Source organism: Pholis gunnellus (assembly GCF_910591455.1).
Source record: "Pholis gunnellus genome assembly, chromosome: 2".
In the NCBI taxonomy this organism is placed as follows: Eukaryota; Metazoa; Chordata; class Actinopteri; order Perciformes; family Pholidae; genus Pholis; species Pholis gunnellus.
In genome coordinates, this window is record NC_136536.1 from 13,471,866 (window position 1) to 13,491,278 (window position 19,413).

The 19,413-nt window shown below is 43.3% G+C and overlaps 1 protein-coding gene across 2 annotated transcripts in view; it reads left to right on the forward strand.

The window, feature by feature from the left end:
- The first annotated feature begins 597 nt into the window (after nt 1-597).
- arhgef25a (Rho guanine nucleotide exchange factor (GEF) 25a) overlaps nt 598-19,413 on the forward strand; it is a 29,028-nt gene continuing 10,212 nt past the window's right edge. For both annotated transcript variants that reach the window (XM_079180820.1, XM_079180821.1), the window contains exons 1-3: nt 598-719; nt 16,243-16,550; nt 17,101-17,211. In XM_079180820.1, the coding sequence (XP_079036946.1) occupies nt 614-719; nt 16,243-16,550; nt 17,101-17,211 (525 nt within the window). In that variant the 5' untranslated portion in view covers nt 598-613. The remainder of the gene's footprint in view (nt 720-16,242; nt 16,551-17,100; nt 17,212-19,413) is intronic.

Below are 19,413 nucleotides of genomic sequence, written 5' to 3' on the forward strand. Positions count from 1 at the left end.
AAACAGAAGAAAAAGCAGCTGAGAATAAAAAAAACAGAAGAAAATAAGGGGAGTGGGAACCTTATCCTGGAATAGCAGCAACTAGAGCTGCAGACTCCACCCTTCTCACCCCTCCCCTTACTCTCTCTCTCTCTCTCTCTCCCTCGCTCTCTCTCTCTCTCCCTCTCTGAAGCAGTCTCCCAGCCTGTCATTTGACCAGGCAGTTCACAGAGGCGAGAGCTCAGCTCCAAAAAGAAAACAGAGGGAAAAAGGGAGACAGAGGGAAGGGGAGCACGTCCAGTATAACGATAAGCTTGCTGGAATGTTTCCGTGGCTGTTTATCACCATCTGAAAAGCCCTGTGAGTGTGGATTTCTTCTTGGCTGCTGCTTTTGTGGACTCTTTCTCTTCTTCTCGGTCTGGATGTGGACTTTGAGTCTGCCTGCGTTCAACTGAGGAGGAACATCGACTGACAACTTTGGGGATTTACACTTTGAGGAGTAAACCTCTACTTGTGAGGGTGAGAGAGGAACACTTAAGAGACAGGGGTAAGGGGGGGAGAGAGAGAGAGAGAGAGAGAGAGAGAGAGAGAGAGAGTGCCGGGCCATGCCCACCTCTGCTCATGGTTCAACAGCATGAAAGGGGGCCACCATCACCATCGCCACCACCGAGGCTGTGGCTGCCAACACTTGTTCCGTAAAGTCCTGGTCAAGTGTGGCTGCTGCTATGCCCGAGTCAGAGGTCAGTGTCACACACTTACAAATGCAACCGACTCGCACAACATGTTAATTTTCACAGAGTTTGTCATTATCCGTCTAAGTTTCTTTGCCCCTTTAAGCTGCTGCTGTACTTTAAAAACGTGTTTGTGAGTCTGTTTTGCTTTGAGTTTTTTTTTACGTGTGTTTTTGTTGATCATACTGAACTGAAGTGAATCCTCTGCTGTTAATACTGCAACATTCACTCGCTGCTCTTTTCCTCACCATTTTCTTACATGTCCACCCACCTCTCCCTTATCTCTCCCTCCATTCCTGCGAGCGTATGCTAATGGTTTCAGTGTAAGCTTCAATCCTCTCGCCTGCTCTCTCCGCCTCCAGCTAAAGCAACAGATGTGTGTCACATACACATCAGAGCAGAGGAAGAAGACTACACAGTGAGGAAAAGGAAAGAGGGCATGCATCATACATTCTTCCATTAAAAATAGAGAGCAAGAGAGAGTGTGTGTGTGTGTGTGTGTGTGTGTGTGTGAGAGAGAGATTTGGATAGTGACCGTCTTCATTATGATGAGTGTGTGTGAGTCAGGTATGTGCAGCACATGGATGGATGAAACCCAAGAGGGGGGCTGAACAAAACAGCAGTGATCTCCGCTCTCTATCTTCTCTGTCTTATCTATCTTTTAGCAGCAGCCAATAAGAATAGGAAAAGCAGCCGGTGGCATTATATGTTATTGCAACAAGGCTGGAGTTCATACAAAACTCAAGACCCATTGTAACATCTATCTGAGAGCAGGAACATATTAGAAATCAAATCTTTTCTCTCCGTCCCTGTCGCTGTCTTGTGCACACACACACACACACACACACACACACACACGGCCTCTTGCCACAGTGGCTCGGAAGCAAAGTTAAACCAACAACAGTGACCAATAGCACAATATGAGTTTTTGCTGCGGTACCACACTGTGTGTTTGTTACCTTTTTACAAGCCTACATCAAAAGGATAAACAGTGGACCCACCCGCTGAGGCCCTGCACATGGGGTGGGGGTCTTTTCATATTATTGGCCAGCGTTGTTGGATACATACCTCAGATTCCTTCAGTTTAATCTCTTATGTAATGGATATTCTCCCCTTCCATAGCCTGCAGCTCCCCGCTGCACCTCTACCATGTTCTTATAGCATATACACACACGCTTAGATCATGATGTCTAAACATGTGGGGGATTGAAAGAATGAAACGTTTCAGGCTATTAAAGGAAATCTCAATAAACATGCAGTAAGAGCATTATTCCAACAATCCAGTAGTCTTTGGATTTAATGTATCATTTGGTTGTTTTGGATCCAACATGTCACGATGAGAAGTTTTACATTATACACTGAGAAGCAGACAACGTCTTGATCTGAGTTTACAATCTGAGCAGGAGGAATATGAGAGCTCTCTGGAGAAACCACATTATACAACTACAGTAGTCTCTTAGACTACTCTTAACTATTTATGAGCTCTATAAAACCTCCTCATAGAGCATGTCAAGTACATTTCTATGTTGCTACCACTGGTTTGGCCCCACTAGGAGCTCACATACAGCCCTCTCCAATACTGTAAAGCAGTTTCTATAATTAACACGGTGTCAGGGGAAAAGGGTCGGCTATGGTGGACTTTTTTTTATAGTACTTCTTTATTATCTAATCTCTTCTCTGACTTTTTATTTGATACATTGACTTTTTGAACTCATTTTATGTGTCAAACTAAACTGACATCTAGGACCCTGTATGTTATGTTGTGGTGTTTACAGGAAAAACACCGAACAATGCAGGTTTGTACCCACTAGCCAAGGTCCTCAGCACAAGACAATGTTCCTGCAGGTCAAGCACTTCACACTATCAAATAATGTCTATTTTTGACTCTAGGGCAGTTATTTAAAAAACACTAAAATCACTAGCTGACTGCTTTTTCAGCGGAGATTATCAGTGTCAAAATGCACTGCTTGGTGAGGGCTGCCAGATTTCTAATGTGACTCTAGCATCAACAACAAACAAAGTCTTTCCTCATACAGTCATTTTCATCTCAGTGACAGGCTGTCTTAGTCTATTGTATCAGACAAAACTGTTTACGATGCATTCTAAAAAAAACCCCACTCCACTGACACAATAGGGAATGATAGTTTACTGCGTGATTCATTCCCTACTGAGGCATAATAACACCTGCTTGTTCGCTGAATGATGACACAGTTCAGTATGCCATTTAGCCGCACCATATGTGTATCTGGCATGCGCCTCCATTCACATGCACACTCAGATCAACACACTCACATGAAGATATCAGCGAATAAATGACTAAACTTGAAGTCATTTCGGCTGCTGTCACTCAGATTTAATGACTTGCCCACGATGACCATCACTTCCAGCCAACTCACTTGAATGCAGAAAAGGGACTGCAGTGCGTCAGAACAACAGGCAAATCAATGGCGTTCTGTGGCCTTATAAAAACTACCATGCCAACATATTTTTTTTTGAAAATGAAACAGGAAGAGCAGTATAGAGTCCTCAGCTAAGCATAATAATGTGTGAATGTGCGTCGCGCTTTGTTGTTGCAGTGCTGCATGTTTGTTCCATTAGAACATGAGTGCAGGGGGAAGGGGAGGGTTAGGGTTAGTGATCTGTGCAGCACTCAACATGATAGAGAAGTCCAGAAAGATGGACAGGTGGAGGGATGGGTATAGTGAAAGAGAAAAGCGTGTATCATTTTAGTTCTGATGATAGCACTGCGCTGCAAGGCACATTCGAGGATGGGCTGCCAGAGGGCCATTAGTGAGGGCTGCTTCCCAGCAAATACTGTTGACAAACCATTTAAAAATAGATGGCGTGTCTTCAGTCAATTGACTCCACTGGCCAGAGTGAGGAAATGCAACCTGTTGATTCACCAAATCACATCTGTATTGTGCTTTGAGAAATGTGTGTAATGTGTGAAGGAAAGGTGGAATAAAGCAATATCTAATATCTTAAATATGATAATACATCAAGGCATTTCATAAATGTGCGTTGCTTTTTGAGGATCAAAGAGCAAGTTTCAAATGAAGGAAGGAATTCAGATAAAAAGTGTGTCGAAACTCCCAATGATGCTGACAATGTTGTCCTTATGCATACATGGTAATGTTAAACACTGCAGTCTAAGCCAACTTTATCATTTCTACATCACATCTTTGCTGCAGCACAGCCTCCCACACACTTAATGGTATTAAGGATGCACCCTTACGTAAATCTGACAGAGGAAACAAATGTAGGTAAGATCACGCTTAAACAAGGCAGGTTCTTCAGAATGCCTTTGAAGATGAGTATTTCTATGTCTGAAATGTGCTCTAAAAAAAAGCATACAACCTGAATGTGTCATGGAAAATATATTGATAATGTAGCTAATTTTTAAGCAGCTTATAAGGAAATTATACAACTGAATCAGACAATACTTTTCTGAAATGCATTTTGAATTGGTTTGGCATACATTTGCAACAGTTTTAAAATGCATTTGAAAGACGTGAAGGAGTTTAAATGAGAAATACCTGAATATATTGGAAATGTGCTGGAATTGAAAAAAGAGTTAATCATACAATGTCAAAACATAAAGATACACTTTGAATGTAATTTTCTGTACAAAGTACTGTAAATGTACTGTAAATGTACTGTAAATAATAAATATTTCTGTTTTCCCAGGGAATAGTAATCCGGGGGGAAATAAGAGTAGCTTAGCTTTACAAGAAGGCTCTGAATAGCTGGTTACCAACCGTAACAGACTCATCCAAGCCTTTTTTCACTCTGTCATTATTTTCTCATACATTTACAGATATCTCCAGTCATCTAATTATGTGTTTTTTATCAACATGTAAGCAGCTTTACCTCTGTCTGGGAGTTTATGTTGAAAATGACTTGACTGCAGCTGTAACTGTGGCAGAGCAACTAAAGAAACTTTTCTATTTGTGGACCCAAAATATCCATCTCTCCTTCCATAGATATCTCTTTCTCCTTATACCACTTTCTTTCTCTGTATCTTTCTCTTATGTTCCTGTTAAAGGGAAAGGCTACGTGCCACTTTGCACGTGCATTGTACATCGATATGTGTTCCCTGTGCATCTATGAGTGTGTTTATCTGTGAATGTTTGGGGCTGGTGTTGACTCTTGCATGCAATGAGTTAGGACAAGGATCCCCCCAGCAATGACACACACACACACACACACACACACACACACACACACACACACACACACACACACACACACACACACACACACACACACACACGTACTGTATATTTACTTGGTTGAATGTTAGACAGAGAAATATATGGAAAAGCGTAAAAAAACAACAACGTTTTTTCCCATTGCACACATGCAAACAGAGTATCTGCATCAATGGCAACGTGCTACATCATTTTATCTGAAGTCATAATCAAAGCAACAAACCTCTACAATATAATCCTTTAGACCTGTGATGAATATTGGGAATTTGCTATCTTAAATTAGGGCTACAACTAATAATTATTTTTTAGCATCGATTCTGCTACTTATTCCTTTGATTAATCGAGTAATCATTTCTTGAACACCCCTTGTACTTTTCAGCTACTTGGTAATGTTAAGCTTCAACTCTGGCTCATTTGCTGCAGTTTCCAGGCAATTTAAAATATAATACTTGACCACTGTTGGAACATATTTTGTCCCCTCGTCCTCCTTCATAGACCCGAGAGGGTGATGGCGTTACAGCCCCTGGAGGTGGTCGGGCTCCGTGTCTTGCTCAGATGCAGGGATTTGATCCCCGGGTTTCCCTGAGACCCCTGAGACCCATGAATAATTTTGATAACAAGTCGAGTGTGCTCTTGACAGAAAGCAGCCCTGTTGGCAAACGCGAGGGAAAATTGCCGTGACAGAACCGGCGTGTCTTTTTATGTCTCAGCTGGAGAACCGTCTTTGTCATCAGCTTATAAGGCAGACTTCAGACATTATGGAAAAAGCAACAAAAATAGCTGAAATTGAAGGTATGCTGCTGGCCTGCTGTGGCCCAGCCCTGTGTTCGGCAGTCTGAGGTATTTTTAAACTTTGCACTCCGGCCCACCTTCATCTTCGTCATCGCCTCGTGCCCTCCCACCCAACTCCCTGTCTCCTCTCTGCGGTGCAACTGATCTCCTCCATATTGTTTCTCTCTCACGCATGCAAAAGGTAAAATGAGAGAGAGAGGGAGAGAAATGGACTGAGAGAAAGGACGAGGCGACTTGTATATCAAACCAGTGCTCCCAGTCTCCCAGATGAAGAAATTACACGGTCTGAATTTTGGGCTGAATGTTACATGATTTGCCGGCTTGGAATGTGAACACCAAATGAAGCATTAGGATCATTCCTGGGGCATTTTCATTTCTCTCATTCTCCTCCTCTTCTCTCCACTCTCTCCCCCAGCTCTCTCTCTCTCTCTCTCTCTCTCTCTCTCTCGCTATCTCTCTGACTTGTCGGCATACAGCCAGTCAGCCAGTCAGCCAGTTATTAATTATGTCTTCTCCCCCTTTCATTTCACCATCTCTTTTTCTTTTTTTCGCTCTAACGGCCTTGCCCTGACATATTTCCAGGTCTCCCATGCCCCTCTCCTCCTCTATCTCCCACTTTTCTTTCCTTCTTTTTTTCTCCCTCTTCCTCTGGTCTCTGTTTGTAAACGTGCAGAGGAGAAGAATGAGGGAACAAATTAGGAAACACAGGAGTGCATTCCATACCTTGTTTAGAAAGAATTCTCCTACAGCGCAGAGGGGGGGGGGGGGGGGGAAGAGCTGCTTCCCCCATGCGATTCCACCCCCACTTTCAGCCCATATGACTCTTTATATGTCTGCAAGTCTTCAGGGGTGTCATGACATTTGTTCATACACTATTACAACTGTTAATACTGTTACTCCCTCTAATGTTCGTTCAAAGTTAACTGTGCTTTTCTGAAGTGCCATTGAGTACAGTGGGGGAAAAAAACGAGTTCACTTTCTACTCTGAACATCTTTTCATCCAGCCAGATTGAAGCATGCTTGCTGTAAGTCTTAGCAACGGGTTAACTACAACGATTGCCTCAGTGACCCCTCAGGCTGTCAGAGTAGAGAAGCACTCTGATTCTGGCTGCTCTCCTCTGCAGTCCTCCCCAGAGAACGTTTGGTAGAGGCCTCGCTGAGAAACTTTCCAAAACAGTGCACAAAGCAAAGCAAACAATGGAAAGTGACAATATTGAAAGCGATGTGGAGTTGTGTTGAATAAGTGGGCTCGAGTTTTGACTACAATTTAGAGGAGATGAGGATGCTGATTGTAGATTTACCGATCCTGAAAACAACTGCTTGTTGTGTCTTCATGGCTACCTCGTTCTTAATCAAATTGACTGTTATGTTAAGTATGTTGAAGAGAATTGCTGTTGTGTTCTGACCTGGAATTCTCCCATGTGTCTCTCTGTGACCAGAAGTTAATTAGTTGCTCAAGAGTGTCTAATTATCTTAAGTATTACTCAATCGCAAAATTGTAATTCTTGGTAAATCAAGACTAAAACCTAACTTATCTAACTTCGTTGCTCTGTTCACTCCAGCAGGCAACCTGTGTCTCGTGGAAGAATGTAAAAAGGACAAGAAGTTTTTAAATGGGAAATTCAATGATTAAAGAAAACATTTCCCGGCAGTCTTTGGTAGACTTCTCCTCTAGTTTCTGCCTGCTCCGCTACATTGTCAGCAAACAAGAATTGATCTGACTTTCTGTCCTTTGTCAGCAGGCGCCATCGACACTCTCACGCTCTAGTTCACAGATAGCCAGCAGCTAGTCTATTTCATCTCATACTTGAGGAGGTGGCCTAGTGGTTAAGACAGAAGCCTACAGGTAACTGCTGCGACACAGAATGTCTGTGTTGCATGTCGAACCCCTCCTCTCGCCTTATGCTTTCTGTCAGCATCTTCACTGTAAACTATCTCATGTTTCTGTCGCTTTGCTTCACTTTCATAAAGTAATCGACACGGTTCAATCCGTGGACTTCGCCCACAGGTTTACAGGTGGACCTGAGCACCAGGTCTTCCTGTCACACTTGAATGGATTTTGTGTATTCATAAGACACCCTCTTAATGGCCACATGGAAAGATCTTCATCCAAAGGTGCAGATGGTTTTCTTCAATTTGGAATGAGCTTTTCAAAGGCATCCTTTGTGCGCACAGCATTGTTTAATAAATAAGGCATGAAAACATTTAGCGGTGTGATACTGTATAATTATTACACTTACAGACAGGCATGTGTACGTGTGTGTGCCCACATGTAGGTTGAGTTTATGATGGCCAATCTTTTGTGTGGCTGTCTCCCACTCTGTCTCCCTTTTGGGTTTTGTTGCTATGGTGATTAGAGTGGGGAGAGGTCTAGAGCCATGGAAAGGAATGAGAATGTGTGTCTGCAAAGCCCATCAAGTCTGACTGAGAATAACTGTAACAGCACATCTACATCCACAGTGTGCCAGATCAGCATTAGAGCTAGACTTCTTGTGTCATTGTGGTTTCAACACGTGACCCTTTAATGCTTAGCGCACATAAACAGTGTCTGAATGTGTAGTATGCTAAAGACACAATTCTATGTGAAGCCATATTTGCAGAATTCAGTTCAGGGATTTCAAACGAACGACCCTCAATTCACATCTGACTCGTTTAGGTATAGACAGAAGTGACCTTTTATGCATGCAGCAACTGAAAAACAGCAAGAGGTGAGAGGACTAGAGCTGTGAGGCAGACTGGGGCCCAGAGGAGGCACTCCCATGTCCCAGCAGGCACCACAACTCCGTCTCCTGCTCTCCTCGTAGGCATCCTGACTGGCACTGCCACAGCTGCCGTATGGAATCTCAATCGCTTTTAATTTGCCTTGTGTTCACAGCCACCTCGGGCATTGTGGCAGCCTTGTTTATCCCTAAATATAAGTGTGAGCCACTCTCTCCCTTTCCGTCTTTTAGAGTGTACGTGTGTGTCCAGATAATCATAGTAATGATGAACGGTACCCAGCTGGTGTGCACTGGTGCTGCCCGCTGCTAAAGAGGCTGAAAGGGTAGTGTAGAGATCACCACTATGATTATTAAACACACACGCGTGCGAACCCACACTAGAACAGAGTGCCCTGCAGACGCTGCAAGGTCATGCAAGTGCTATGATGTGATAGCTCCACCTTCACAAGCTGCAACATTAAATTTGTGTACACGTTAATGCATCAATAATTCTAATGAGCCATTCTGCACAATGAGTACTTTTACTTTTGGTATTTTAAAGGTTCTCTATGGCAGTGTTTGCCACTTTTGAAAAATAACAAACCATTGTGACCCAATTCACAACAGGCCTGCTCTATAAATCATGTGAAGAGCAGAATTTGTTCATAAATTAACATTTCTGATAATTTTCGGAACAATATGAGCATTCAGGGTCCTTCGTGTGGCTGGAAGGTGTACTGCAGATATAAATGCTAAATAAAAGAAGGAATATATTCGGCCACTCTAATGAAAGCGATTCTAGCGTCAGTAGGATCAATACAAAAAGGGATCAGTTTCTCTCTTCTGCACCAATTTGTATTTGATCAGAGTAGGACTGTCTGTGCAATGTTACGTTCTTTGCTTCTCACAGCTGTTGTTGTGTTGTGTATTCACACAACAACACGCTTCAGCGAGCACCCTATAGTTACTCCAGACGACAGATGATGGCGGGACAAAAAAAACGAGCTTTTTCACAGCTGTGAATGATGGTTGATGGTACTTTTGTGCTTTTATTTGCACTTTAATAAATGTTTGCACTTTGTTTGATTTAAAAAAAGTATAATTATTATGTTTGCAGATACAATGATTTAAAAACATGCATCTGATTAAGGGATTTACATTGTAAAGTAACATGAAAGTATAAGCCTAAACTACTTATGATCTGTATCTATCGGAGATTATGTCCCTATATTACTTGGTATTGGATTTAAATAAACAAACCGGTCAAATCCGCTCGTTTAGCACTGTTGCCAATGTTTGCGCTTTTAGCACAAATAGCTGTAAGCCACTAGCTCAGCCGTCACCATGTTGAGAGCCGCGCGGATGCAACGGATTTACTCTGAGTTTCAAATTTAGCACCTTTTGTAATTTAACTTCAGTAAACTTTTGAAGGCATGATTTTTACTGGTACTGCTACTTTTACAAAACCGTTGGAGTAGGCCTATTTCTTCTACCACTGTCAATCAGTGAACGATGGGAAGTGTTGCATACAATTATGCTTTGTAGATATAAAGTGAAGTTTGGTTCAGTATTTGTTATACTATTAGTCTACTTGACAGCACGTGTGTCTTGCTAAAACATCAAGTATTTGCTCTTCTGCTGCTTCTGAAAGAGTTACAGAAGAATATATACCTGTATGTGATTTTCTTATCACTGTATATTTGGACGAGGTAACATATCCCAGACCATACCAACCTTTTAATCACTCCTTTGTTCCTGATTATCAAATCTCTAAATGAATCATGATTTGTGTTTATATTCTCCTGATGTGTTTTGAGAGTGAAATGGACCACACTGGAACCTTAAGAACCTTCCCTAGAGTTGACATTAAGACAAATAAAGGCAGATGGTGCCAGGAACTTGACAAATCTCTCTCTGAATGGAGTTTTCAGGCCAAACAACCACAAACATGGTTGCAGTTTCAGACTGCCACAAGCCTGCTGCAGCTGCAGTAGCAGCAGAGGAAAAGGTGTCTGTGGTGCGTCTGCCACTGCATCCTTTTCTGTAAAAAAAGCAAGCTTCAGATGCATGTAGGTTCTGGGGGATTGACTGAAACCTTGGTTGAGATGGAAGCGGCAGCTGTGACGTGTTACAGTTTAAAAAGGTCTCATCGGGCAAAGTGTCTGAATCACTCTTTCACAATGTTCCATAGACAATAGGATTAATGCTAGCGTCATCTAGTTTTAATGAGAAATACGCCACAGAAGATCGACCCTGATGGCTTGTTTGTGTGTCACTTGTCTGTGTCTGCTGCGTATTTTCTTCTGTGCTCCTGGAATCACAGCAGTGTGTGTGTGTGTGTGTGCGCATAAACTAGGTCAGTAGGAGGACAGGAAATCTCTGTTCACGTGTCTGTCTGACTGCAAATGTGTCTCTCCTTGCACGCAAATACACACACAATAATGACAATGGTTGTGCTTCTGCATACATGTCCATGTTCCTAGATTGCTTATATGCTCTCAAGTATATATTTGTAAGGCGACATGTGCCCTAATCGCTCTCTCACTGAGGGTTTTAGCTTATATCTGGCATATGTGCTTACGCTTCATGTGCTGCTTGACTAAATCATGAATAATCCCTGCTCTCCACATCAGCCCATCTTAGCGTCTCCCTCTTTTATGCTGCTCATTTACATACACGTTACTATTCACAGCCTGATAATTTCAGAGGATTTCTAATGTTGAAGGTTTAGCAGCTTAAGTCGTACCGTACGTAATCACCACTAGGGAAGAGAAGAGAGATTTTCTAAGTACTTTTTCCTTTACTCCTGTGTCACTGTCTTCTCTGCCAGGGGATTTTGGATGTCAAGCTTGTGCTGATGTCAGCAGCTTTGGTGCAGAGCAGGGCCTTGCATCAGAGAAGGGAGCTGTGTGTGCCGATCCCAAGACACACAGCTAAAAAACCCTGCAGTGCAGAGAGGGGAAGAGTGGGTCAGAGTGCAGAAGAGGTGGCAGAGTAAAACAGAAATCTGCGGGCATGCTGTAAAGGGGAAGGAGTCAAGATGAAGAAGGGAAGAGGGAGGACAGTATAAAGAGAGAACAGCCAAGTGCCAGGATTTATTAATCAAACAAAATACACACGAAACAGCCTGTGGCCAACAGGATGAAATATAATGAGAAAAAAAGTGAAAGAGACAAAGATAACAGGCAGACTTTCAAAAAGATCCAAACATTCTCTTTTCATTCAGAAAATCACTGCTGACAGGTATACGATGAGATCTTAAATGTTGCCTTGTTGTTTCTGCAGAAGTTCACCAGAGGACAGTCAAAGGGTTTCCGGTCATACGCATCTGGTACTAAGTGCCTCATTGTCTCACAGGTCTATCAGTCTGCACATCTGAGTGCCTGGGTGCAGCCCAGGTCCTGCTAGTTGATGGGAAGAGTGTCCATTTCCTCTGAGTAGGTGAAATGTAATATACAAGCAGAGGCTGGACTGAAGTGCATAAGGTGGGGAAGGCAATGAACGAGTGAAAAGAGAATAAAGAAGATAAGCATGGTGTTCTGTTGAGTTGTCAGTGATGACTGAGGCAGGTGTCTGGTGCCTGTGTGTTGACCGCTGCACTCTCATAACCCTTGTGATCTTTGAGGTGCCGGCATTGATTGGCAGCGAAGCTGGACATTTAACGTGTTTGACACCGTGGGGACCAGCAGGTCGCCTGTCTCTGATTTGCTTTGTTTTGTTTACTGTGACAGACAGATGACACGGGAAGTCACAAGTGAACAGACTGCAGTCACACATCTGGACAGCTACCCTGGAGAAAATGTGCATGTACCATTTTTGTGCACCGGCAAGTGTGTGGGCACCTGCTTGTCTGTCTGTATTGCCCATACAGTCCCAAGAGGCTGTAGGATTGACAGAGAGCTCCAGAGTGGAGCAGCTGTGAACAAGTTTGCTCCATTACAGCCAACGCTTTTAGCCTGATTTGTTGGCTCAGCAGCACTCACTTATCAACTGATCAATAAAGGGAAGTTGGACCAAACTTCTTCAGGGGGGACCAACACTTAAAGCACATCCATCCACCTACAAAGTGGAGGTTGCTTTGTCCTTATTTTTCTTTGCACCTTACTTTTCTGTTTCAAGCATTAAATTGCTCGGAAATGAATCTTATATTCGATCAAATCCAAATCAAACCTTTGTGACCTTCAAAAGAATATTGCATCTGATGTTTTCCTTTACCACATGAAAGTCTGAATTATTCACGTAATCACTGGATAATTACATCCAGCAATTATATTCAAAACTTTACTGAGCAGCCATGGTTCACTGCAAACCTCATGAAAAAGACACATGAACTATTTTGATAATGAATTTATTGTCTTATTCAATGCTGGGCTTTCACCAGCCGCCCGTTCACTGTCTGAAAGGCCAATATGCAAAATATTTATTGGTTCCTGCTTTTTAAATTTGACCATTTATGCTTTCCCATGTCAGTAAATTGAATATTTTGGAGTGGTGGAACAGAACAAGACATTTGATGAAATCTCCTTGCCCCCTGGTAATTTCGAGGCAGTTATCTGACGTTTTATACCAAACAACGTATCGCTTAATCAAGACAACAATCAGCAGATGTATTGATACTGAAAATAATCGTTAGTGGAAGCCCTAAAATGATCAGACCAGACATGATGTCAAAAGCTTGATTTAGTGCAAGAAAAAGTGTTTATGGATAAATGAAGCATAGACTACCTACATTAGAGTCTTTAAAGTTGTCCTCTCAGTCGATGAGTTCTGTCAAACTTCACTATTGTGAGTGAACAGCATGAAGAGAATGTCTGGAGCTACTTTGCAGCAGAAACCCACTCGGCTCTAAAGTTACATGGTACAGCAACTTTTTGGGCAAGCCTTCCACTCGAGCTCCGCTCAGCCTGTCAGACAGTGAGTGGGCGGCTGGTGAAAGCCCAGCATTAACTGATCACCACAGATCAGGTCAGCTTAATGCAGCCCTGCTGCCCTGTGCCTTCAACTGTTAATTATCACTAGCACATAAACAATAGTCAAGTTGCATTAACAGAATCAGCCCGGGTAATCTTGTTTTCGCTGCGCCATTATGAAGATGAATGTCACATGCGGGCACTATCAGCATCCAGCAAGACAGAGGGAAGGATTTCTTTCTCAATCTTTTTTTATCCCAATTTCCTCTGTGTAGGTGGCACACAGAGGACTCCTCTCATCTTGAAATGTGTAGGGAGAGCGGAGGCATGAGGGGAAGCTCATCATCTCCCTTTGCGTTTCACAGTTTCCTTGCTGTTGCTGTGGAAATAAAAAAAAAGCTGTTAATGATGTCCCTGTAGTGGCCTACGGTTTTCATACAGAGATTCAGCTTTCCAGGGTCAACAGGGAAACGAACCCACATGCACGATAACGATTAGTGGGGGAACTGCAGAGTTGCCATGGTGACAGATGCAGATGTAGTGATCTTCATTATAAAACCGATAAATTATGTACACTCTGCACGTTGTAAATCTGTACATTTGACAGAGCCACTGTGTCATTCTGACGTCAAGTCGCAAATCATGGAGCTGCACTGCTGTCTCCACTCACTTTTAATTGCTTCCAGGCACAGAGAGGGTGTCAGTCTCTCTTCCCCCATTTTTTGTTGTTGTTGTGATAAGCTATCTCAGCCGATGTCTGGGGCTGGTTGGATACTGTGTTACTGCGGTTGTGTCTCTGCACTGCGACCCTGCCTGACTGAACCTGAGCAGGGAACAACACTGGAAAACACAATCCTCGAGGCCTGGTCTTTGTTAGAGGTCAGAGGAGCTGGGGGTTGGGGTTATCACATGTATCAGAGTCATTTTCACATCCTCTCTGTTCTCTCAAGCTGGGGACCCTCAGAGATGGTGTATGCTTTGCCTCAGGCTTTTACAGCTCCAGCCCACAAATACAATAGCTTTCTGAGGTTTTTGTTGTTGTTGTTGTATTGTCTTCTACAGCTAAGACCCTTCACAACAGGCAGAGGCTTGAACTCAGACTGATGGTCTTTATTATGTTGTCTTACTGTAGATGGACCCATCCGGAGTTTGTTTAGAGTTTCTGTCTATTCCCCGCAGGGTTTAGTCGTCTCCCTTCTTTGTACCCCTCTCTGCTCCTTGCCTCTTTCCTCTGTTCAATCCTCCATTCTGCCAGGCTCAGATCTCATTTTACTCTCTCAAGCCTTTCATGTGGATGGGGGTGGGGAAGGATTGGGAAATTGGCCACCCTGGGATCCTACACACATACACACACACACACACACACACACACACACACACACACACACGCATGATGCCTGTAAAATGTATGTAGAGAGGAGGAAGATTACAGAGGAAATGCTGTTTATGTGGTGAAAACAAACATACAGATAAATTAAAGTTTTTTCGCCAGATCCATAAACAATGTGTGGACTGGTATTGTAATGTCATGGGCGTGAGTTGTTTTGCTCTGAAGTTAGCCATCTCTCAAATATTTTGACTGAGGTTTGTGCACTGGAGAATTGGGGAAAGTTTTTAGACAGCGCATTTTCATTGATCGGTACAGTGGCTATTATCGCATTGCTTAGGGAAAGCAATAATGTTTAAAGCGCGGAAAAGCTCAATCTCTTAAAGTATGAAAAGTGAGGGCAATTGTGAATTTATTTTGGTTTCGCCTTTGAAGACGATACACTCACAAAATGGGCCACGCTGTGTCAATGTTGCTCCTGCAGTCTGGGTCTGGGTCTTACTGCTGAGTTTTGTGATAAGATCGTCCTCTGTGGCTCATATAAGGAACACTGAAATGAGGTCAGTGTTGTCTTTTAATGAACAAATGCATGAAAAATTCACAAACTCAATTCAAGCTTTAGGAAAAGTGCATTTTCTTGAAAACCAAAAGTCATTTAGTTTCCAGCTTTGTCACATTCATTTGACAATTGGTGTGAACTAGCAGCTGTATTCGAACAATATTAACCCTTGGCAGATAGCAGGAGAGAGTGTTTCTCCATCTGTAAAAGAGTGTTGATCGAGGGTCAGAGGTCAGGACGAGGCCAAGAAGATGAATGGGGAGGCATGACCGAACTGCGTTTGCACACAACAGATAAGACACTCAAGACACACAGTTTAGAGGAAGAGCTATCTCAGGACTGAGGAAGGGCGGTAGGGTAGGGTGGATGAGGCAGGATGGGAATGGGGGACAGGACAGAAAAAACAAACTGTCCCAAGCAAGGATCTTCCCTTCTACAAAGGCTTAAAGTGGATGTCCGGTCCCAGCTTGCCCCCCAGCTCACTTCCCATGTCCTCCTGACATCCCTGTGCAGCAGCCGTTCTGTAACCGGTCTGGAGTATTTTTCACGTCCACCATTCTGACCTCATCTGTCTGCCTTGCATCAGAGTGTGTGCTGGTCATGTGATTGGATGCACAGCTCAAGCATACGAAACATGGTCCGTGTGACATAAACATAATAGTGCATCTTTTATGTTGCAGCTCACAGCTGCACAGCTGTGTTTGAAGAGGAAGGCTATTTATATATCCACCCTTTGTTTTATGTCTCCCTTAACTTCTTCTCTCCTGTGTTGTCGACTCTCACTGAGCGGCGCAGCTGCTTTCATTTAATTGTCAGTCACGAGTTCTGTTGCCTGAAACAAAATGCTGTTTTTGCACATACATTAATTGATTCATTGACTGTGGAGGTCTGAATGAAGAGAGTCAGAATGTACTCTGCCCTTTGACCCATTAAACTCTTACATATCAGTTCTCTAACCTCCACTGTCTGCTCAGACACTCATTGTTTTACCAATAACCTTCTGCTCTATTTCTCTCCCTGTCTCTTGTCTCCAGACTCATACTCAGCGGCAGGCAGTGAGGGCAGCATCTCCACCTCCGTGGCGTCACTACCCCCACAGGCATCGGGCAGCTCGGCCCCAAGCTCCCCGGGCTCCAGACGCTCTGTGAGCACGCTGAAGAAGTGGCTCACGAACCCTGTCCGCAAACTCAGCGTCGGGGCCAGCGCCAAAGGGGAGCGCCAGGTCCGCAAACTTGAGGGAAAGCCTCCACCTCTTCCGTCCCACAGCCACAGCCAGGATCTGGGCAGCCCACCGAGGCTTGATGAGACTTTCATCATCCTGCCTGTCACCCACAGAGAACTGGTGAGAAGTGAGAAGTTGTAACAAGGATGCATCTTTTTTCTTCTTCTTCTTCGTCACGTGAATTAATCAAACAAGGTCTTGCATGCCAGCTTTGTGCTTCAAGTTCCCTTTTACATGTTTGAGATGAACCACCTCATGAGTAAACTCATGGAATTATTCCCACACCGTCTTATCACAAAGCCTTCGTATAAACTGGCTCTGAAGTAAACATGCAAAGCTTCGGTCTTGTATAAATACAAGCTAAAGCCAACATCTTGACAGTGTCTTGTTTACACTAGGTAGCTCAAGACTATTAGTGGAGACACAGGTTTAATGTAGAGCTGAGCCATGAAGGACTAAGTATCATGGCAGGTGGCGATGCTGTTACATAAACAGCAGCACTGCTGGCTCATCCCTCAGGAACTCATGGCGCCATGTTCTATGATTCATGTGCTCTTTTTTGCAGTTGTGCAACTGCCTGTGTGCCCGAATGCATGAGCATGCTACAGACATTTTGCATCATGTTGATATTGTGTTATTCTGACACTGTGTGTGTGTGTGTGTGTTCCAGGAGTGGAAAGATGGCCTAGCAAGCCCTGAGGACCTGTCACCGGCTACGCTGCAGTCCCCCAGCTACATAACTGACTCGCTGATTGGCTGCACGTCACTGCCAAACACCCAGGTCTGTCACCATCTAACCTGTTGTATCCGTCACCACATATTGTTTTTGTCACATAACATCTAGTCAAGTAGTCATTTGATTGTACCCCCCTGCTTTATAGAGTAAATCCACTTACAGTTCATTTTAGCTGACAATTTACTGTAGTTAGTGGCAGTAATATTTTCAGTGAGGATCCAGCCTGGCGGGGAGGGGACATCAGTACTGTTTGTCTCCATGGCCTTCCAGCCAGATCTGAAAATGACTAACTCTGCTGCTGCAGGCGGAGTTCAACTATCAGACTAAACAAACTCAAAGATGGACACAGGAGTGCTGGTTTCTGCAACTACACACACACACACACACACACAACCACAGATGCAAATATATAGATACTATATAGACCCATGCATATGGACATAGATATAACCCCACACATGTATGGGAGTCTAAGTGAATACAAAGCCCTCTCAGAGTAGATCGATGCACCAGAGGGCAGAGCTTGACCGCGACCTGTGTGATGCATGACTCACATTCAACACGTTACAAAAGGACATGCCTGGAGATAAATAAGATAGAGCACAAAACGGCAGATGTGATGAAAGATGACTCCACTTCTATGAGCTGACAAAGAATGCTGTGTGTGTGCACATACGCTTGCAGATCTCCATCAACACTCAGTTGGAGTCAGTTGCTCGCGGCGAAGGAGCGTCTTAAGTCGAGTGTTCAGAGGGTCCCTTTTGTGTTGGAAGCATGGCGGCGACTGGGATTCGCTAGAGCAGCAGTAATATTGCAGGAATCACTAGAGCCTGAGCCCTATCAATACAAAGTAAAACAATAATGGCCTCTGAATATTTGAGCATTGTGGAGTGACTCTTGTTGGTGAATCAACACCATGGCATTTAAATCCTAATTTTAGTCTCAACAACACATCAAAAGACATTGATGCGATTACATCAGGGGGATGAGGTTAGTGCTTGGTGTTTAGAGAGAGAGATGGAGAGGGAGAGAGATTACATTATGTAGGCCACTTATCTCTGAGCTGTGGTTTCTGTCTCTGTATTTCACCTTCAATGGCCTCATGTCCAGTGTTATATGCATTGTTGTTTTTCCTCTTTTCTTCATACATATCTCTAATCTCACAACCACAGCAGAACATAGTTTTTGATGAAATGTTTTGTTGGTCAATGGAAAGTTTAACAAAATGTGGTGTCAAAAAGGAAGCCAGAACTGCAGATCACAATATTTGATAAGTAGCTTGTCCTGAGCTTTTCAGCACTTAAGACTGTGTAACTGTGTTCCTCCTTGGCTCAGTACCATACCTTTGATTTATTTGTGCTTGCATTGTCTAAGTATTGATGGGCCCTTTGCGTTGTCTGCTCCATCCCGAAAAAAGAGAAATTGCTGATGCCACTGCTGGAAAAGTAAAAAAACATACCAGCTTCAAGCATCAGCCATTATTTGTGGGTATGATGAAAAACATCACATGTAAAGCCATAAAGAAGAGCATTTCTTTAAGTCGATCCATTTAATATCACTTTAATACTGCGGATTTGCAGCACTTTACGTGTTCCAACAGTAAGCGGTTTCGAAGTCCATAAAGTAGCAATGACCTTAGTTATAGATGTAAAATATTTAAATAGATACAGATAGATAAACAATTATAAAACAAAGAAATACGATACAATATCTGACATTTAACTGAATTTGTTCTTACTTGTAACTTGAAGCTTAAGATGTTATGACCTCCACACAAAAAAGTGTTTGTTACAACCCTGTTCTTGATTGATGGAATTGTTAGGACAGTATTTTTTTAAGATCCAACACAAAAGCATGACCTCAGTTTGTATAACTGTTGTCAGTCTTTTTCATGAGCTTCTGAGTAGAAAAACAAAACTTGTAACAGAGGGAGACGGGGTGAATTTTTCCTTTGGGCTTCGCCGCAGCACATCTGGAGGTGATTAGGGAGCCAGGGAGACCTGTCAGCCAGGCTGGAACACTCCTCGCAGGGCAACGAGGGTCTTTATGGAGCCTCTCTGTCTCTCCCTACACCCATGCCTCTCTACTTAGCTACGCTTTGTCTCTTTCAATCTTTTTCTCTCTCTCACACATCACTGTGACAGAACAGAAAGCTCACAACTTGTAGACGCCAACTAGTTTATCATGGAGATGGCAGGTGAACAAATTGAACTCGACCAGAGGGGAAACGGAGAAAGTTCCATAGCT